Source organism: Euwallacea similis, chromosome 14 (genome assembly GCF_039881205.1).
Source record: "Euwallacea similis isolate ESF13 chromosome 14, ESF131.1, whole genome shotgun sequence".
Classification (NCBI taxonomy): Eukaryota; Metazoa; Arthropoda; class Insecta; order Coleoptera; family Curculionidae; genus Euwallacea; species Euwallacea similis.
In genome coordinates, this window is record NC_089622.1 from 272,313 (window position 1) to 295,054 (window position 22,742).

At 34.9% G+C, this 22,742-nt stretch overlaps 1 protein-coding gene across 1 annotated transcript; it reads right to left on the reverse strand.

Moving 5' to 3' along the window:
* Positions 1-2,857: 2,857 nt before the first annotated feature.
* LOC136413513 (proto-oncogene tyrosine-protein kinase receptor Ret-like) lies at positions 2,858-21,419 on the reverse strand. The gene is made up of 18 exons (XM_066397106.1): positions 21,217-21,419; positions 12,098-12,171; positions 10,957-11,134; positions 10,366-10,622; positions 10,138-10,300; positions 9,478-9,575; positions 9,070-9,158; positions 8,832-9,011; positions 8,560-8,763; positions 8,324-8,499; positions 8,107-8,274; positions 7,562-7,827; positions 6,925-7,039; positions 6,299-6,639; positions 6,106-6,235; positions 5,655-5,856; positions 3,373-3,548; positions 2,858-3,304 (listed from the first exon to the last, which is right to left on the reverse strand). Exons 1-18 carry the CDS (start codon positions 21,263-21,265, stop codon positions 3,087-3,089), a joined length of 3,084 nt encoding a protein of 1,027 aa, XP_066253203.1. The 5' UTR covers positions 21,266-21,419; the 3' UTR covers positions 2,858-3,086.
* Positions 21,420-22,742: the final 1,323 nt, after the last annotated feature.

A 22,742-nucleotide genomic window follows, 5' to 3' on the forward strand; every position in this document is an offset into this window, starting at 1 on the left:
CTACAACCTACACTTTTTATCGCCAATTTACTATTGGAACACGCACCAAGAAAGTTTCAAGTTTATATGCTGTATAAAGACCAAGATTCAACTCAAGTTTTGGATGTGCGGCATGTATGTGACGCCAAACTGATATTATAATGGTAAATTAATTAGTTCAATTAACTTGGAAATTCCCTACCAACCCTCCGAAGCTTGACGTGATTAGGTAGCTTAAGTAACCAACTAAACTTCGTCTAAGGCTGAAACGTAATCTGAAATTTAAGGCACTTCAAAGGACGAAAATTAAATACGTTTTCATGGGTACTCTGGAGATATTGAAAACATGGCGCTTTTCGTTTAATTACATTAGGGGGAGAAACATGAACATTTTTTCTGTTGAGAAAAATTTGTATTTACCGCAATGGATTCGTTGGAAAGTTATAAGATGCTGAATTGCATTAACATTTAAATCTCGGATATGAAAGTACATTTGCACAATACGCTAGAAAATCGGAAATCCCCTCATTTTTTAAACAAGTGTGAAAAAGGAAATTTTAAATTGACTGCGAAAAATTGTTATTGCTCAATGGAAATATGAGGAATACAGAAATTTCCCTGGTTGCTTAGCAATATTGCAACAAACTAAAGTAATTTAATTTTGCCATTCTTCATTATTCATGAAATTCTCCTTTCTCTAACGGGCCTTCCATTTTACACGTCAGAACATTAAGCGCAAAAAACAGGAATGCTTTGGAATGTAAATGTTACATCTTATAATGTATTCAGTTCGGTAATTCAATTTAACACGGGCAGCTATACGACCCAGCAGGCGCATAAAAATAATTTGTATTATTAATCAAAATGTTTGCGCGCCTATGCACTAGATCCTGCAGCTTACATTCGAAGACTTGGCAGAGATGCAGCAAAAAAGACACGGCAGATGGCACTGGTAGGATATTTGTCTGCAGACCCAACACGTTGGCAAACGATATTGCTGATTTTTGCCTGCACTATATTTCAACTCGTGCAAAAAAAGTGAGCTGAATTTAATCAGAATCTTTCAAAAAATTATAAAATCTGCGAAAAACGTTTTTCTCAAACTTTAGTAATAATAATTGAATTACTCCACAATTATTAGTAGAACAAAGAAATTAGCAGCCAGTACGACTTAATGAATTTGAGAAGAAGAGAAAATCTTATTAAGAAATATCTGAACTTCTGCCCCAGTTTTTCCTATTTTAATACTTACGTGAAAAAAATTCGCTTAAAAAATATTTTATGACGACCAGAGTCCGACACTGAAAATATTGTAAAATCCCTCTCATGTCGGCTTATATTCAGTTATCTAAAATTTATAAAAATGTTACAAATTTCCCCTCTGATAAATTTCGAAAACGGGAGAAGTCATAAAGGTCGGCGTCGTAAAGAAAAAGGAAACATAAAGAACGCATTTAATGAGAATGAAAATTTTCATTTACGAAGATGATACAATGTGCCATTACGACTAACCTAATTTTAAATGTGAAATTATATTTTGTAGGTTGGTGTCTCTCAGGGACGCCTTTTCATCTCTGTTTTAGCGCGATCTTGCTTTCCACTGAGTAAAAAATAATACTTGTGAAGTAATTTTTCATCACCATTCTTAAATTAGACCCACCAGAGGGAAGAGAAATTATCAGGAGGAAAATGTTTTTGGTAAAATGAAGATTAATTATGAAAAATTTGTGTCTCTATTCAGATAATTTAAATCAATGATAACAAATTAATAACGTTTTTATATTATTTTTCCGGAAGAAGAGATGAAATGCACAAGTTAGCTGCGATACAAAGAATATAGGAATTGAATGAAGACAGTTAGGTACCTTCAGAACGATTTATAGTTCCTTTGCAATGAATAAATTTCGAGTTCAGACAGGTTTGTGCCCTGTGCAAGCATAAAAACCAAGGTTGCACGAGCTCACCAAATTATCTGGAAAAATTATCTTAAATACCTCTGAAAATGTAACCTTAACGAGGAAACTTTACCCCACAAATTTAGAAACTTATTATTCCTTGCCCCTTCCGGGAGTTAAGCGGGTTGTACGTTACTTAGCAGCTGGAATGCTTTGAATGCTTTTTACGCGTGGCTTATTACTCGAGTATTTATTTGTCTAGTTATGCTATATTGTTATTTCCACAGAGTTAACTTAGAAACAGAGAATTGGCCCAACTTAATCGCTGTTTTACAACTACTCAGGGCATCCTGCATGCATCCTGTTACCGCGAACTTAGGAAAGGAGTTGGAATCGTAAATTGGTTGTGATGGGAGTTTGGCAACATAACCATATCATCAACTTTGAGTTAACAATTTCTGGTTACGGGCCAAATTATTAATGTCCTGTTAAGTTTAACATGAAGCTATGTTCTGTCAAAACTAAGATTATGCCCAATACCCACACTGGGGTTCAAAATTTACATGGAAACCGGCTTTTACATGTAGGTATCCGCAGTGGCATAATTGCGTCCACAAGATAGATAACAGGCCTCCTAATTCAAAACAATATTTTAACGAAAACGAGTAAAAAGTTTGGGAAACATGTACCTAATCAAGCTGGGAGGAAGGCTATTTGAAAATAAGCTGAAACAAGCCCATTCGGGACACAACAATAAATCGTCTAAGTTGCTGTAGAGGAACTGATAAACGAGGGATAAGAAATAGGAAAAACTCTCAAGACGACAGTGATTTTAATTAGGACATCGACACTAAACACTCAACATTCATATTGATATGCCCCATGAATGGATCGGAATGCCAATAACCCTATTACGGAGTAAAAGTTGGTTTTTATGTTTTAACCCATTAATGCACTTAATTCTAAAAAAAAAACAGAATATATACTGCAGACTTGTACTGAATTTAATATTTTTCATTAACATTATTATCAAGCTGGAAGATTCATATTAATACGTACTTACGCGTAGATTACCTGCATCGAATGGATGCCGCTAATCTATTCTTAAAATCTAGATGATTCATTACGCTCATAACAATGTAATACAAGAATATAATCATCTGAAGTAGAGGATGGCTTGTAAACAGTATTGAATCACGCAAGCACTAAACTCTAGTGATGCTTCGCGCTCATATCCGTATATTCCCCTGAAGCCTCGTTTACGAATATGTTAACCGGCTTGGGAGTCTTAACTGGTGTTTCGTAACCCGGATGACAGTTTGCTTTAAGTCCCTCCATCGGATTTCTCCATTTATCTTCGTTCTCCAAACGATCTTTGTATAAATTGTTTTTTAAAAAGTTGTTCTTCTCGTTCGCAGTGTCGCCCGAAGCTGGAAAGTGATTTATAGTTCATTAAAAAAAATCCCAGTTTATAATTTCAAAATGAGACATTAATTACCTGAGTAAACGTCAATCGCGAAGGTGGAGAAATAGCTCTTATTTATTATCGAGTTATCAGAAAGATCCAGATAGTTAACGTTGTCAGTCAAGAGGTTGTCGAAACAATGGTAAAGCTCGAGGAACGAGGGCCTGGCTTCTGGATCCACGTTCCAACATCGGTTCATTAATGAATATCTGGTAAGGGAAATTAGAGTATTATCTAATGCGATCTACCATGGTCATACGCGTGCTGTTTGGGACGAAAAATGTAAGAGTGCCCGTAACGCACGAGTGCATTTTTCTGACCCAGATTGTTAGCCATATTTACTTAGGATACAGAATTTAGGAAATTATTCTGAATTTTACTCGAAATCTCTGATAGGTCAAGAAAAAATATAAATTTTTTGGGTATGAAACACTACCATGTTTTACTGCCTCCGTTTCCTCTTGTCGTTTATCATGACTCTTCAAGGTACCAAGTATAATTTCATTAAAATTATAATTAAATTTTATATACGAACTATAATGAGATCAGTCCCAACCCAGTAATGAAAATCCTAAATAACGTGGAAATTGATGGCAATTAAATATTACTTAGATGTATTAATTAATTTTGCATAGACATAACATTCACGTAGCACCCCTCTTCAACACCCTTAATAAATTATCCCTCCTTGACAGAATTGGCAAACTAGATATCATTCCCATGGCTTCCCGCACGAATCGGAAAATCTCTTGGGGCCTCATCCCGAAAATATACTACTCACAAAATATTTATTTATTTACCACCTAAGTAATGATTTTTTCACGTTTTTCTCAGGTGGGAACGATTTGACTCCTCACTTTTAGTCCCCCTCCTCAGTGTTTGCACAATAATTTCACAAAGGTGTATAGAGAGATCTAACGTAAATGTAATTATGCAAAGTATCAGCACAACAGGGTGTTCCATCCAAGAGCTTAAGTTGTAATTAAAGCTTTATACGCACCATGGTGTATATGAATAGATCCCTCTATTCGCGTCCTATTAATGGGCCATTTCTCGACCCCAAAGGAAAATAAAACCTTTCTATCTGGATGTGAAATCCGCTAGTTGTAACCTCACACAAGAGGAACAATCAAAATGCCGTTCCTATTATTAATTATCCCATTTGAATAATGAATGACGAAGACAAGTGGTCAAACGCGACCACTTAAATGGCGTAACGGCCGGACAACTTCATTGCTCATCAACTGAGCATATTCAACAGGACCCTCGAGTCCTCAAAATTTAATTTAAAGCCACATAATCCGAAGCAATTTTAGGTGAATATTAAAAAGTCCAAAATGGAGCTAATCCGGTTAAGAAATTAACTGCCACGGTAATTTAATATCCACAACGTTTCCTTTTTGCGCAAGGCTTATTATTAAATTTAATTTATAGAGTAAAAGTTAAGAATAATTGCAAAAACTAATGAACGGGAGGAAACTATGGTTTTTAGACATAACAGTGAGAAATTTTATGATTGATTTTCCCGCACTATTTAAGTTTTATTAACTGTAATTTACATAATTTAGTCAGTTTTAAAAAATAAATGAACTAAAGTTAGTACGTATAAGGTGTCGTCATATTTTGTATAGGACTGACGTCACTGACCCAAATGATATGTCATAGAAAGTACTTTTTTAAAACAAAATTGACGTATCCGAGGTTTTTTTGAGAAACTTTCTTCTTCAGAAAAATGAATTTATGCGCGACTTTTTCTTCTGATTTTAGACTGAACGTTAAGTATATCAGTATTCAAAATATAGGTTTCTTATAAGTATCGCAATAATTCGAGAGCCGTAACAAATGCATAAAGGTCCAGCAAAAGACTTTTTTCCATTTATAATTTTAAAAAAGTGAGAATCTCATCCACTCTACATTTTCAAGGATCATCAATTCTGTTTTTGATACTTGAAAGTTTTGAAGAACTCCGCGTAAACATGGAGAAAGGTGTTTTTAATTAAAATGACATCTTCAGGTGATAACTTCCTTGAATATATGTGATAGGTTCTGGACCATGGTGGATGGATTCTCATTAATGTAAAAATAACAAGCATAACGCAATTCCATTAATGGAACAAATGGAAAGGCTCCTTTTCAATTAACATGGTAATTGCCTTGGCATGACGTCTCTGAGATTCCACCATATTTGGAGCATAAGGACATACCCCGAAATCAAAACAACAGTTTTGAATTATTTCGTGCGATTTAAAGTAAAGTGATGCGTTCCAAACTATATCGGAAAATGATGTGAAACTTTATAAAATGGACGAACTTACAAGACTGTAGAACAATTGGGTGGTCGCTCCATCCTATAGCCTTGTTGTAGTAGATTGTAGAGGTTTTGCACTTGGATCCCTGGATATGGACTGGCTCCTAAAGTTACCAACTCCCATATGAGTACTCCGAAACTCCACACATCTGATTTACTTGTATAGAGATGGTCAGCTAGAGATTCTGGAGCCATCCACTTCACAGGTACTAAATATAGGAAATAAATGTATGAGTGTAATGTATAAGTTTGATCTACCGAAGGTAGATTGATGAAAGGCGATATGAGATTTTATTCAACTTCATATACGGGAAGTCAGGGAGGAACGAGTTCTCAATATTATCGTAATCTTGATTAGATGGCGAAGCGACGTAGCTGACGAAGCTGATAACTATGATAATTTATTACCTATTTTGTGGTCCTTAAACTCATATATCACACGTAACGTGCAAAATTACCTCGGCCTTTGCTCTTCTTAAAATAAGCATTATCTTCATAAATATCCCTCGTCAACCCAAAATCCGATATCTTGCAGACTTTATTCTCAGCCAACAATATATTTCTAGCTGCCAAATCTCGATGCACCAGCTGACATAAAATGGAAAATCTGCATAAAACTGGTGAACTTGAGGAAATATCCTATTAACATACCTTGATATCGCTTAAATAAGACATACCACTTGCGATTTGTCTAGCAAACGATAGTATTTCTTTTGGAGTTATGTGGCGTCCCAAGTTATCTTCTATGTGCCCCAATTCGTTAGTGGTTAAAATATGTCTGCTTCTCCTCAGATAGTTCCTCAAGGACCCATGGGAAGCGTATTCAATTATTAAATATAGAGGACCTCCGTCTTCAGTAGAACAAACTCCCAGCAGTTGTATCACATGGGGGTGTTTTACTTCTTTCAGTAGTTGATATTCAGAGAATAAGTCGTTGTAATCTTGCTTCCTCGCCTCGTTTTTTAAGGTTTTCACTGCCACAAGCGAATATCCTTAAAATAGATAATAATTTATGTTTTTTTCATTTCGGAACATAAATACCATTCAGTAAGACCAAGTTTGTATTACAACCTAGGAAATGCTGGTCTATATGTCAGGATTATGTAATGCAAATATTTAAGCATGGATTTTATTAGCTTTATCAAAAATTCAAATTTCAACTTATTTCAGATGCATTTCTAAGACTATGAAGATCGATTTGAATGTCTATGGTGGTATATAGCTGGTGGTATATGGCTATACTGAGGTCTATTATGAATGGGTTCTACCCGACCTACCTTGCCTTCCTGCTATGTTGAATGCTTTAGCTCTAAGTACCCTTCCAAACTCTCCCTCGCCCAAAACTTGTTCGATAACGATATGCTGTCTTGAAAATTTCCATTTGGGCTCAACCTAAGACCCAAAGAAGACTATAATGGCATATTTGTACAGTGGTTGTATAAGTTCCCGAAGTTTTATTTTTTTAAAATATTAGATTTTAAATGCAAGCAAGAGAAAACTCAATGACTTACTGACTCATCGAAAAGCTAAATATTTATATAAATTTGTTTGACACCGAAATTTTAAAATGTCTAAAAACTAAATACCGTACGATCCACAGTCTTAATTATCTCAAAAAAACGTTGATCTTGTATAAGCGACTTAAATTCCAAAATTATAATATATACATATACACGCGATTTCTTGAGGAATTTTCAATCTCACTGAATTTATTAACTTAAAAATTTCATCCAAAATCGCTAATCTTAAAGAATATTTTAAATTGTTCAATTTTTCTTTCAGATTAACTATATTAAAACAATGACCTATCGATTTGTCCCAGAACCATATAGATCTACTACTGTTTTTAAACCCCTAAACAAACTATGAATCTATATGTCTGTAGTCATTCACAATAATAATTAACTGAAATACCTGCATTGATTTCGGATTATCGTTGGAGTAATCAAAATTGGTGTTCATTTGGAAATTGAGTACCAAAGGTTCGGTGTTAACATTTCGTTCAATGTAGTCCGAGAACGGGGTCTCAGCTTCCTGTAAGTTTTCCAGGTATTTATCTTTAGAGAGCTTCTTCATTCTGATCGTTCTCCAGATCAAAATTGAAAATATAATAGAAAACGTAACTAAAGATATGCCTCCTGTGGTGATTAAGATGCACTCTGTATCGCAGTTGGAATTTGCTAAAAATGATTAAATCTGGATTTATACAACGCATAATGCCTAACGTGCATTAGCATATTAGAATATTATTTAAAAAATTATAAACGCATAGTGTAGAAAGTTGGCTTTATGGTGATATGCATGACGTTAATAGAGTTTGTAGCATAGATGTGCATAACACAGAAAGTTCATATCTTTTTGATTGTCTGTGCAATTTTTATGCATTATATTATGTATAAACTCATTAATGACTACAACTTTATCACGTCCAAATAAAGCAATTCGTACTCTAACTATACCTGCCACTTCGTTTCTTCCAGAAACCAGTTTATGTCCTACAACTTTATTCTCTATTTTTGGGAAGATTACGTCACATGTACAACCGACATCCCCACATACAACAGCTCCATTACAAATATCTATCCCTCTACCTGTTTTACCGTTTATCTTAGCTGGTATAAAAACCCCTGAAACCAAGAATTGACTTATGCCATCAGATACATCTTTAACGCTTACTTGTCGTGCAGTCTTGAGGACAAATAGAATCCTCGTCTAATAATTCCAAGGAGTCACAAATTCCATCAGGGCAAAACATCTTGTCTGGGGTACATGTAGAATAGAGGTGGGTTTCGTGGTTCTCAGGTCTTTTATCCCCTCTCCAAACGCACCGGAACTTGTCGTGTTCAGAATGTCTGGAAAATAACGTATCAACTCAATTCTCCATTACCTCATTCGTCATTTGCTTAATTTACCTCGCTTCATATCCCGCTGACCCTCCAGTCCCAATTCCGCAGGAATCCACCCTTTCGCAAGACTTTTTGTTACTATAACCCGAGCAAAACATCCAGTCATTCTTCTTGGTAACATTTTCGCATGTTATTGTGGGTTCTGTTACTAATCTAACGATCACCTCTTCGGAATAGGGGGAGCCATTTTTCAGCCAACTGACGTTGAGGCTAAATAAAGAATTAAGTAATTAGATAGGTAGTAAGAACGAATACCCGAAGGTTTCTTAGTGGCTAACCGTAATTCTTCTGACGGAATATTTCGAAGTTCTGCAGTGTCATCTACATAAATGATTCCTTCATCGGGGGTAATTTTGAATGGGTTTTGAGAGACATTGATAGCTCGGCAAGAAAATTTCGTCCATCCCGTAGATGATTTTATAGTCGGTTGGGTTACCCTCGCATAAGGAGCAGCAGTCCTATAAATGTGTGCGTCGCTATCATGGATTTTCTTTTTAGATAAATCTATGTTCTTACCTGAAAATTTTGCTGTCCCGGAAAACTCTCCCTTTTTTAAGAGTTTTTCTATCTGGGGGTCTGTAACTGATGACTACATTCGAGTACCCCTAGAAGTAGGTAATTGTAAAGTCGACAGAAAAAGTTTACATACAGGGTGCAAGATATCATAATGGAGATATTTCAGGGAGCGATAGTACTCTGCAAAATAATGGAAAAATGCTAATAAATCCATAGTCAAAAACGCACCATTTTTGATATACAAGGTGGCGTCGCAGAATGTTATCGCCCCCTGAAATATCTCCATGAGGATATGTCACACTCTGTATAGTCAGTGCATTTAGTGTTGCGTTTACTTGTTTCTTTCAGTAATTTTTCTATAACATTTTTCTTACAAAATCTTAAAAGTGTCGCAGCGGTTTTACTTACAATGAGGCTTTTTCCAGGGCATTGAGAATTGGAACTCTTTAGAACGAGAAAGAAGTTAAGGTCGCCGGTGATACTTCGAGATCTGGTAGCAACGAGAGCTGTAAAAATAATGCAAAGAATAATCATGACAATTCATGAATCGTAGATATATTAAATATACATATTATTAAATAAATATGTAACACATTAGATCATGTATCCAAGAAGCTACCGCCAGAAACTTATCGAATTAAGCAAACGCAACACTTTGCACATTTATTGGGCGCATGATTTCTTATTCAATCATTAAAATAAATGTTGAGTTAGAAGGACAGTTTTATGTTAATTTTTAAGCAACAATGCTAATCATAATTCGACAAAGGAGCGACAAAATACATTGCCGCTCCCGAAGCGGCAGGGCTAAATTTCTCGTAAAAGCGCTAAAAGTGTGTAAAAATTGTATTTTACTATCGGGCATAAAACACACTTTTGCGCTTCCGGAAGAATGCATAGAAAAGTGGTTTCCAAAGAATTTGAGTTTGTCGCGGAAAACATAAATTTTCAAAAGTACCAACTTCTGACACTTTATGAAGGGTTTTATATCGCGCTGGGCTTTAAATAACCCGCAAGGGAAAAATAAGCACTTTCCCTTCTTGTAATGTAAGTATCTATAATCCATACCGCAGTTAATGAATGACCCGTTTCCATTGTTTCTAGACATAGGAAGAACAGTGCAAGATGATTCCAGAAACTCAGATATGGCGGAATCGTTTATGAAACTCTCATACTTGCTCTTTCCCGCTGGTACGTCATCCACGAATATTAACTCATATACCTTATCACCCTAAAAGCGCCAAAATTAGGATTCATTCTTAAAAAAAAATCGATTTCCAAAGAAAATTTACATACCTTCTTGATGTGTTTCCTTGGCAATTCAAGGCCAACATATTTTTCTTGAGGTTGGAGAGTTCCGCACAGTTCTTCCTCGAAATTTATGTCAATGGATTTATAGAAATATGTTGATGTATCAGGAGTGTCAATGAAGCAGCTTATATTGGCAGATATGCTGCTCAAATTGTGGCTCTTTTCCATTACTTCCTTGTTTAGACTTAAGGTCCATTTATTGGAATTTTTCCCGGGAGGAAGTAGTTTTACAAGATCAATTCCTGCAGCAAATTTCAATACTTACACGTGGTTACTCCGTAATATTCATCAACAAAAACTATTGTAATGAAAAGTACTCAACATTATTTGAAAATGATTGCTGCTTTGCATGTCACTAACACGATCCGAACATTTCAAATTGCTACAATTACTCCAATCTGCATATATGCTCTTCAACCGATTTTGCTGCATACAAAAAGAGAATGATTGAATAATGCACGAATAATGTGTGATCAATACTAGACTTATTCGGGAACACGTGTAGGTATCTAATATTTTATTCGGGCACATGTATGCTTCTTTACCTATTATGTTCTATAAATAATAATTACTTACCTGTTAGTATATCATATTGTATCTTTCTGACGTTACACATACTGCTATTTCTGGGGGGTTCTATAGATTCAATCGGTAATTTCGTGCTTTTTGGATTCACAATGAAAGTTATATTTTTCCAGAAACATAAATCCTTTAACTGATCCTCGTTGCAGGTTGATATTGGATTAGTTGTTAACTGGAAATAAATGGTTAGTGAGAGGTGAAAAATCAGTCATATATTCCCTAACCAACGTATAGTATATTTGAATTTGAATTTAATGGGATTTCAAGGTTTTAACGCCTGGGCTGGAAATTGAAATTGGAGTTTCGTGTTAGCAAGGTTGTTCTAATAATAATTGTTAATACTCCTTAAAATATACGCGTTTCTTGTTCACATTGATCTCTTTTTTTGCATTTCTTAGGTTGAAGTTTTTTTTTAATTTTATATGTCAAACTCATCTATCGATTTGAGAAATATGTTTAACTGGATTCCTTTAAATAAAGGCGACTCAAACCCTAAGCAAAGTTTAGTTAAATAAGAACAATATACGAGCCCGGGTCACAATACGTATTGTTAAACAGTCAAATACAACATTTTTCAAGATCAATCAGTTTTTTAATTAGTTCCTCCGATTGAAAAATTAAATGAACGGCAGAACGATCAGACGTAAATTAGTAGTTAAGCCTATCTGGATCCAACGAAAAACTGGATATTGCCTGAAAGGGGACCTATAAGACTGCGTTTTGGATATAGAAAAAGATTGAAAGAAATTAACAAAACTAGAACAAAGATCGGTTTGCTAGTGGATTTATATTCAGTCAACCACCGCAGTTAAAGAAACATGAGAAAATTTAACTTGAACATTTAAGGATAGACGATTGACTCGTAATGTATCTGGAGCAATTTCTCCACCGAGTATCTCCAAATCTCTAAAGATTTATTAATATTGCCCACGACTTGGTGAAACTCATAGCCTGTCACTATTGAAAATTCTCAGTTTTTCGTTTATTTCCCATGCAATTGACAATGAATTAACAAAATGTTTTAACATACAGGGTGAGGAATCCAAAAAAATTCGTCATTTAGTAGATTGCTGGATATCCAGCCGTTCTGGTTCTGTTTACTAATTTAGTATATAAACAACAAGAATAAACCTACCTTTAATGGAGATTCTGAGAAAATCAGATTATCATATCTCCCTAGGTTTGATTCTGAGTATCCATTGCAATATGCTGAAACAAAAGATTAATAGGTTTTTTGTGGTTCCTATACAAAAGGTCAATATTCCAAAGGTCAATTGCAACAATTATTATAATTTGAATTGTCGCACAAATTGCCTCAATATTTTAACCAGAAGAGATGCTACTCAATATTCAATTTGCCTCTATTCGAAACGAGTGATTTCTTGTAACTACATGAAAGATTTATCCTCTGAAAGTTAGAAGAACTTTAGAAGAATCTAAAGCTTTTACTTAAAAATTTGAAAACTCTTGTCCTCAATCGTTCAATAAAGATTCGGGAAGGATCATATTTTACATTCATTCTCTTTCAGTCCATTCCGGATTATATTTAAACGTCAATTTAAATAATCAAATTTCCGCTTTGATGCCGTTTTGTGAGTTTCCTATAACAAATGCCATAATGGGGCTGGCGGCAGCAGAGAGCTTCGAATTTTCTATAATAACACACCATTTGATGCATTTTTTAAAAATGCATTTCTTTTACTTGCTTTCTATCTTCGTTTCTTCGGGTTCTTTGATCCAAGTCATCACTTCGCTCCTCGTTTTGCAATAAACATACACGGCATGAGCCTTAGTTCACTTAAAGACTTTTACGTCCAACTTAACCTTTTTGTTTTAGCGTATCTTTTTGCACACCCTATATGAAATATAGTATTAATGAAAATTTTGTTTCCCGACATGTTATGCAAAAAAGGTGTTGAGGTTCCTTCGATAAACGAAAACCACGAAAACAACAATTTGGTTTACGAAAGTGGACTGTATTAAATTTCACTTATATAAATAATGGTAAAGTATTGGTCTAAGTATGAAGTGGGAGTTTGCTTAGTTGGGAAGATTACGAGTTACGTTTACGATCACATGTCTAGAGCGAGCACTGGTCAAAAAAAAGCAAAATTACTGCAATCATCCCTTAAGTACTAAACCCGAGGAACTCCAACCAGGGGCGCACCAACACCAGAAGCCCTTACGGGCAATGGTCGCCCCTAAGGTCATAAAATCGCCGCCATCTGGCAAATACCTATACAAGTCGCTTTCATTGAAGTATTGCGATCCGCCGAATTGCGGATCGCGGCAAAGGTCCAATTTAGAAAGCTTCATTTGACTAGTAGCGTATTTCCCAGCCATAAAGAGCCCTTCGATATGGCCTGATGGGTACGATGGTCTGGCGCCCAGATGGAATCCTTCAAATACGTATCGATGACCATGGGCGTAACTTAAGGGATAAAAGTACAAAACAAATTAACTAAGCAAACTACGCCAAGAAACAATAACCTACAGTCCTTAACATGAATAACCTAAAGTCCTTAACAAAAGGTATGCAGTGTTTTTAATAAGTCACCATGGGGGAGGTGCAAAAATTACTAGCAGTGGCAAAACATTGGAATATTCCATTTAAGATTTCAATGACAAACTCTCCATGAACATATTTCTCGTAAAGAAAATTAACGGATATGTTCGTCGTTTTATTCGTCTGTCTGTGGTTTATTTTAAGTCACTTCTAGATTAACTCTCTATTTCTCACCTAACTGGAGCACTCTTTCTATTGCGTGCAATTTTATTTGGGCTATTTTTAAATTTTTATGTGTTCAGCGTTCGCTTTCCATTAAATGAAGTAACGCCCGAATGGAATTTTATGTTTTCATAACAGTGACCTACACTCATCTTTCAATAATAAGTTTTCCGTTACCATGTTTGATATGCCAATAATACGCCATATCAATCACACGAAAGAAAATTGTCTCATATCTCAATTTGCTGTGCAAGGAGTTATCCTTAATGGATCTAGACATAGCCAGGATCATAAAAGTCGGATTTAATTTGCACCCTTTTATTTTACGACACGATACCTACGTTGCTAATTTCCAGGTACATTGTATGCTATTACGTAATGAGAATTTGATTCGTTATACAACGAAATGTATCAACTGGATCTTGGGTACGTTCTAGTTAATGTTTGATATGGAAACACCCTCTAATTCTCTAATTTGCAATGATACAACGTTGTCTGATCAAATAGAGGAACTTAACATTTCACCGTTCCCTTTATTTGTTAATTTATTAATGAAAACCAATATCTTAATTGAAGGAACTGTAGTAACGTGCAAGTGAGCCTATAACTGTACATAGTATACAAACCCTTAAAAATATTTATATGGCAAGTGATCCTTTTTGAGCATTGCGGTAGGATACAGAATAATAATTTTGTGGTTTAATATTGGAGGGTGACGTCTGCAAGAAAAAGGTCAGCTCGTGAATTATAGATCCCTAAATTCCACATGGAATTCAATACAGATCTAAAATTCAAGGACTCTTTACCATAGAATGGCGAAGCTGCCAAGAAACTTTTAGTATCTGAGAATCTGTTTTTAGTACTCCTCCCTTCCTTTTTGAAAATTCCAAGAAAATTTCGAAATTTTTGAAAGGCCATTTGTAGTCAATTTAATGGAGTAATACGGATCCTGTATTCATCCCGGATACCTCAATTGAGCTCCTAGAGCCTTGGAAAGCAATTTTATGGACCCTCAATTTGCAGCGCAAAATCCTGAAAGTTCTGAGTAAACTTGAGGGCGACAATAAAAATTCTAAAGTATCAATAACTTTCTGTAAGTAATGCTAATTAATAATCTGGTACTATAAGTTAATTGCAATAGACTATACCGAAAAATCTCATTAGAAGATTCAGTACAACCCCTGCGTGGATTTAATTAGATTTCATTTACAAGAGTGCCACTCGGCACCTTAATTCCTGATTGTTCCGTAAAACTTCCCGAGTTCATAATCCAATATAACTTGCAAAATTACTTCCAGTTACTTTTAAGGCACGTTTTGCGCAACTATGCAAACAATTATTCCTGTAGTATAGGTACTAATTATTATAGTTTCTGATGAATTCTCCACTCCCTGCGGATACTCATTATTAAGTATTCTCACCAGTTCTTGTTATTAAAACGATTCATTAACTACACCATAAAAAAAATCGTTAATCATACACCCACGGGCTGAATCTCGATATCTTATATCGTACGAAGCGTGACATATTATGAAGGTATCGTCTAAACTCTCTAACATGTAAAAGTATCCGACCCCGTTCATTTACAACCCTTAATATAAACCGCAGATCATCATTATTATTAACGGCCATTAAGGGACGAAATTAGGGGTGAAGTCTAATTAAATGGCAAAGGCAGGTGAATCGGGGGACGGGGGATGTATCGAATGTTCGCAAACAAGGTAAAGTTTCAAGACGGCCGCAATGATAATAAAACCAGTGTTACTTTTGCACCTCTTTTCCCATTTATATCAACACAGGTTGATGGCAAGCTTTTATCGGGCACAAAAAGGGTCTCTATTGCAATTAGTTTTAAGCTGGAAAGGTTCGCTCCAGCTGACAGCTTTTCCTTTAAGGCCGTTTGACCAATCAGGTCGCTTTAATATAATAATCCCTTGGAAATTTCAGGATTAATATTCATATATTCGGTATTCAAACTTGATAATCAACAGTGTGGGTTAACTAAAGCTATTTTTTTTACAAAAAGTCTATAGTGCATGCATGAACTATTTTCATGAATGAGCTATGGCCCCGACGTATTGTAAAGAGTGATGTGGGCGGCATTGAAAAACGCATATTAATATTTTAGGAGTTGATTTTGCCTCTAACATGCCATTAATATACCCCTTTCTAAAGCGGCATTGCCACCTAATAGCAGATTAGCAATTGCTTTGGAAATTAAATTTTCGTTGAATCTACTTGATTAACGGGGTCAATCAAGGTAAGAACAAGGGCCGATAAAGACTCGATATTTGGACTAAAAATAGTAGCCGAACACGCAAAAGAAATCTATCTAAAATGCAATCACGTGCAGTTATTGCCCCTTTTTGCAAGGGGAAAGGTCCGTAAATGTTAAAAGCCATTAAAACTTTTAGATGGAGGGGAAAAATTCTTCTATACATATTTCTTTCTTTACTGCTGTTTGAATCAGTCAATACTATAATAGGGACAATCAGAGGTCTTATGCGACTGTTATTTTCCTTGGTATCATCACGGAATCCTAATGGAATATTTCAATCACGCTCTAATGGAGAGTTCAGTTGCAGAATCATCCGTGCTTCGTATTAGGAATGTTCGATGTATTCGTGGAAGGGTGGTTGTAAATTCCCGAAATTTATTGGCAAAGATTTTACTGGATTCCAAGCAGTTTCGTAATCCCACATTCATGTGCGGATTTAAGGGAAATTGCGGTAATTATGCACGTATATGGAAGAGACGTCCCAGGAGATTTATTAATGCATTTAAAAATAATTGCTCCCAGCTTTTTTCTAAATTTAATTTCTGGTTATTTAAATATCATATGGAGGGTAACCAGCTTCGGATCAAGGAAAGGTTTTTTAAATCGAATTATAACAGCCAAAAAATGAAAGTTCAGACGTCGACTCTAGGGGTAAGTTCTATCGAAATTATAATAGATTCAAAACATTGACTTTTGCAATTTTTGTATTGAATTGATCCGTATTAAGTAGTTTATGACATATTAGAGCACCCGTACCAGTGCGCCCTCAGAACAGCAATATCTCTGACTTCTTTGACTGTCTTTGCTTTACCATGACGTATGGTACCATATTAGTCAGATCCAGCTAGCATTCTGCGTCGTTTATGCCGCACTCAGTACGCACTTTTTAGATGCTCAAACATCTCTAAAATCCCAAACACCTCTAAAAAATTTGCCAAAAATAGATATTTTTAGATTTAATCTTCCACCGGACGTGTACCAATGTTTCATTAGTACCGAGCTAATTTGTGGCAAACGGAACGGAAAATCGAGCAAAGATATTGGAATGGGAGATAGAAGACAGTAATATTAGATTTCCAAAATATTAAATATCTTGATAATATCATCATTACATGTGAGGTTGAAACTTAAAATACATATCAATATCCGAAGATCGTGTGAGCTTTTAAAAAAAGTTTCCAAACCTTTCATTATTACTGTAATCGAGATCCGTATTACTGTAAAATTAATTTATGACACGATAAGTGTAGAGATGTGCAACACGAATATTGATTTCCTGCTCAATATTCCATAGCCATTCAATTGAAATCCCAATGAAAAAGTCGTCTTCCCTGACGTATTTTAAACGAAAATGTAACAATTAGCGGTACGAATAATAATTATTTCAACAGGGAGTAGAACAAGCAATAGTTAGGAATATATGGTAACACTGTTCGTACGTACATATGTAAATATGCCATTTTCCTTCTCCTATGTTATACCTGCCTAGTCGTTAAAAAACGGTAATAGTAATAAAAGTACATGGCTTCAGTTAAGTGATTTTTTAATTATACTGCTGTACATCACAAAAGCTCAGAATCACCAAAGGTCACAGTTCAAATTTAAAATTCAGCTCTATATATTACCTCCCGTTAAAATTTAACCATTTTCTCGTAATATCAAATGAAAGGGAAAGACTGTTGAAGCTTTGCTTGGTTAAACTTTTAATATATCTTATATCGCATAATTGAAATACTGCATCTTTCAATGATTCATCTAAGAACGTGGAGGATACAACGTAATTTAAAAATGAGTAAGGAAAATTTCCTTTGTCTGAGATACTATACCGTACAAATGGCATTCTCCGACTAGGATAATGGACCCTGGCGCTGGAAAATTCGCATTAAGCGGACAGTTTTCCTCAGTTTTTCCTTTATTTCCCTCTTATTTTAATATGGAGGGAATGCAACCATTTATTGCGTGCATATTAACCTCTTTATAAGTAGGTTTGAAATTGATTTATATACACACTTTGCGTATTAAGCTTCATAAAGTCGTCGTTTTCTTTTTATGCTTTTTGAATTTACAAAATATATCTTTAGGTAAACTGCATAATCTCATCATTTAGTCACTTTGTTGACAACATTTAGCACTTGTTATCGCAGCGAAACCTATAAACCACCTACATAATTTCCGTAATTAAGCAGGGCTTATCAGTCCCTTTATCTGTGGTAACTAATAGGTGCTATGTATCAATTCAGCTTATCCTATGATGGTTATAGTATCCAAAATATCAAAATTAGTGAATTGGATACTCAAATATTTGATGGATAGTAATATATAATATGGATTTTCATAATATGCGATATAGCATGACGCGCTACAGCAACCATTGTTCTTCTATTTGTTGACAGTTATGAAATGAAGATGTCTACTTCCATTGTCATAGGATAGTATAATATAATATATATATAGAATAGTATAAAACTCGTTGGTCACTGGTTTTAATTACGAAAACTGTCACTTCATTTTTTTATTAGAAACACGATATTTGTAGCACGCTTCGTATACAGAGTGTTACTTTCCGATTTTTTTTCATTGCAACCCTTCCAATTGTAAACATTCGAGATTAACTCTTCTATAATAATAACAGTACATCCCAAATTTGAACTAAATAAATATATGATTTTCTATTACTCTTTAAAGGGCGCTAATTAAAACTGAAGCACCGTCTCTAATAAACAGCGGAAATACTCTCATCCGTGGTACCATCCCGTTTCTTATAAGTCGGAACAAAACAAATATTTATAGAATATCGACGTGAATCCAAGTTTGCAACAATATATAAAGTGGTTATTTTTTTACCTTTCCCATATATTTCAACGAACTACTGTTACTGCTGCACAGAATCTAGAACGCCCAGTATATGATATATGCTTTTCGATTACAGATATATTTATTGCTCTAAGCGATGGCATTGATCTTGGAATATAATGGAAACAATTTTTCATCCAAAGCTTTAAGCAATAACACGCAAAGCTACATGCAACCGAATGTTTTATGAAAGAATTCGATGTATGGAGTCAATTTAGAAGTAATGTAAAATACGGAATAAATTGTATTGCGTTATAAAGGTTGACTCGATACTTTCTTATTATTTTTCATAATACATTGTGTACCTAAAATGTTTTCAATAATGTTTACAGTCATTGTTATCCGTAAATGTGTAAAATGTGCCCGTTTTACGAGTTGTGTAATTTTTATCTCAATAAATACCTTTTTGGAAGTTAACAAATTCCGACTAGTTCGAGTTAATCAAAAACACACAAAAAAATTTTGTTTTCCTAAAAATATTTTTTATTTTTTCCTCGATTTAATTGGCGATAAAATTGAACCTTTATCAAAGCAATTTTTTGGCCCTCAGGGCACTCTATAACATGGCGCTATCACATGCATTCAACTGTTTATTTGTTTCTAAGTACTAACAGAATTTTTTTTTTTTTAAATTCCAATTAGTACAATAAATATTAACGAGGTCATGTCTAAGGTAGGAGACACCAAGGAAATGTCTGTTGCCATTTCCTATTAACAAATACATCTCAGAAAGTTCAATATTTGTAACGTTTTCAAAGAAACATTCACTATGTAATTGCTGATATTTAAGTCCTCGCTAAGCTAAGTCATTAAGACTATGTATAGATTGTACTGAGACATCATTGATAAAATACTGGCAGCCCAACAAAAGCGACACACTGTATTTAAATAAATCGACCCTTAGATGGTTTAGGTCGCACTACTTGATAAAATTAGTTAAATCATCTTGTACGGCCTGATAGACCTTATAGGAATTTGCGACACTAAAAAGCTTGAGATTTTTCGGCGCACAATAAACATTTACATCTTTTGATCGAATTTGGGATATTGTTTAGAAAAACCTAAAACAGGGTCCTGAGGGACATCAAAGAACACCAAGAGCTCACCAGAGCCCTCTCTTTCTCAATATTCACCTCTTGTCGACAACAGGATAGGAAAGAACGGACTCAGACCAGTGGAGACCCCCGAAATTTGTACTCCTTCAGTTTCCAAAAGGAACCAGTCAAAAGCCTTGAGCAGGTTAAAAAAATACCGTCGCATAAATATCACCAGAATTATTGACTCAATAATAAATATATTTCATAAACCAATAGCATCTTTTATACCTTCTTTCTAACGGAAAGCAAACCGATGTTGTTATATCGAAGACTTTGTATATTTTTCTTATGTTATAAAAATACTAGTTAGTACACTACTTATATTCATGAAATATTTCTTTAGGGAATCACTTGTTGAAAGCGTTGTCCTAAAATTCTAAACTTAAAGGTACCTAGGCAATTCGCCTACAAGAAGTTAAAATATTAATGTATATAGCTCAAGATTTCATAATTTAGAATCAAAAAGTTGCCTTTACCTCAAGTACTCAAAGTCAAGTCAAGTACTTAAAAGGTCTTCTCAAACTTCTGGCTGCCTTATTAAATGTTTTGTAAGGTCTGAAACTAGCACATTAATTAAGTATATACACGAGATAGGCATGCACACTTGAACACGTAATTTAAAAGTTGTTGTCAAACCACATATGACCATATATCAACAAGTAACAAACCTTATCTTGATCGGTCACTTTTGATTTTCTATCGTTCACATATTGGGACTACATGATGTTCAACCAATCACGCAACAATTACCTTTTTCATGGAATTTTCCTTTTTTTGATTTCACGCAAATCCAATAATTTATTGCTAGCATCACAATCCTGTGGTTATATTTGGTATTTGCGGATTAACATTCCTTTTCGAGCTAAATTGTTATTACCAGGCCATTATACAAATTAAAATATTTGCTAGGGATACCAAATGAACATAAATTACGTTTTCTTCAATGTCGGCCTTATAATTTGATAGCCTATGATACACCGTTTATTTATTTGATAAATAAGCCTTGAAACTCGATCGCCCACGCGTTATTCGATATTCAATAACAATATCTATCAAATCGTACGTATTCACTTACTATGTTTGCTCTTATAGTACTATACAATGAATCACGAAACGTAGGCACGTTTTCTTCTATAGCTTGGCCCTATTGCATTAATCCCTTGCCATAATTATCCGTTTTTATATATTGAGAATCAAAATTTCAAATAGTTGCCTTCATTGACCTTGGCAAAATTCCTTCCACCTAACTAAATTTTCAAACCCGGAATGGCAAAATCTTATGTAATGCAAATACTAACCTGCAGAAACTACACAAACTAGCACAAAACACTGAAATAAGGATCTCATGGTTTCAACTTTGAACCAATATTTAAATAATTAAATTCGCGGTTTAATTAAATGAGCGCCGCAATCGGAACTCCAAAGAAGGGTTTTTCGTAATCACGCGGGCTGTGAAATGAGCGTCGGTACACCAGTGAGCGTCGCGATGCCTGACGTCCCTTTTGCCCCGCCGCTCCCTTAACAGGTTGCGTGTGTGTCGCTTTACCAAATGTCTGCATATTATGCTATTTTGCGCGATACACTATTTGCATGACTTGAATTAATTACCCCTCTACCCCCTCATTAGTTCTTATTTTGCTTCAAATGTAGGCCAGAAGAGATCTTTTTTTTTCTCCTGTTGGAAGAAAACATCACACTTTACATACTCATATCAGGTATGTAGGTAATAAAGTTTGTTCACCGCGCATTTTAAACTTGAACTAATCTTGGCAAGTTTCTCGTCTTGGGATATAAATGCCTGTTTTACCAAATTTTAAAAAATGGACGCTGTTAGGCGTACTAAAATCCGCCAATTTACTAACATAACGTGGGCAAATTGCCTCACTTATTATACAACAAGTACTTTTATTACGAAAAATATATTTAAATGGTAATAAGAATACTCGATAGAATCACAAACACATAAGGAGTTCTAAAAAATTGCGTGTCTCTTTCACTTAAAAATAAATATCTCCATATCTCGCATAACACGACGTTTTTGCACTTTGCAGGTCATTTGTCAAAGGAGATATATATATACATATATTTACGGGCAGTGAAGGTCATATACAGAGTGCTATATGAATTCGGTAAGACATATGGATTGGAGCAAATGTATATGCTCCCAAGCTCAGTTAAAATGGGCAACATTTCCAGATATACTCGGGTCATTTTGTTTTTCTTAAATCTTCAAATCGCTTATTGTAAATTGTAGAACGACGTCAGTTAGGACTATTGTTCTTTAAAACGTGAATTTATATTTTTTGGGCTTAAACTAACTCATAATTCAGTGACGCGTATTGTTCCCAATTTGGCCGAATTGTTATCTCTCACTATTTTCAAGATTAGACACGAATACTTAGACACGGATTCGTGGCGCTCTATATGCGATGCGAATAATTTATGTCTGGCTATTTTTCCAGGTTCAGGAAGCATGCTCAGGATTGGGAAGTGGTCACCCAGTCCGGCTTCGCAGGCCGATATTCTCAGAAATTCTTGGTATGGCTAATTTTATTAACCGTGGATTGTAAATGTGTGATGATCTGGCGTGTTAGCGCCCACGTTAATATATGACGAGGGAATATAGTTGGCAGGAGAAATATTTTACCACGCTGGTTATACTTTATGAAAGTGAAAACAAAAAATATTCTAAATTTATTAATCAGATAAAAAAATACAGGATGTAACATATCATCATAAATGCTAGTAGACCCATGGTCAAAAACTCACCATTTTTGATATGTAGGGTGATAAAATTTTACATTTTTTCTCATAGATCATCAAA

Bases quoted from the DNA above. Each gene is read 5' to 3' on its own strand.
- LOC136413513 (XM_066397106.1), bottom strand. From the start codon at position 21,265: ATGAGATCCTTATTTCAGTGTTTTGTGCTAGTTTGTGTAGTTTCTGCA. The intron at 8,764-8,831 runs GTTAGCCACTAA...TTCTTTATTTAG, and splicing joins ATTCCGTCAGAAGAATTACG to CCTCAACGTCAGTTGGCTGA. The intron at 6,236-6,298 runs GTATGTTAATAG...ATTTTATGTCAG, and splicing joins CTTATTTAAGCGATATCAAG to CTGGTGCATCGAGATTTGGC.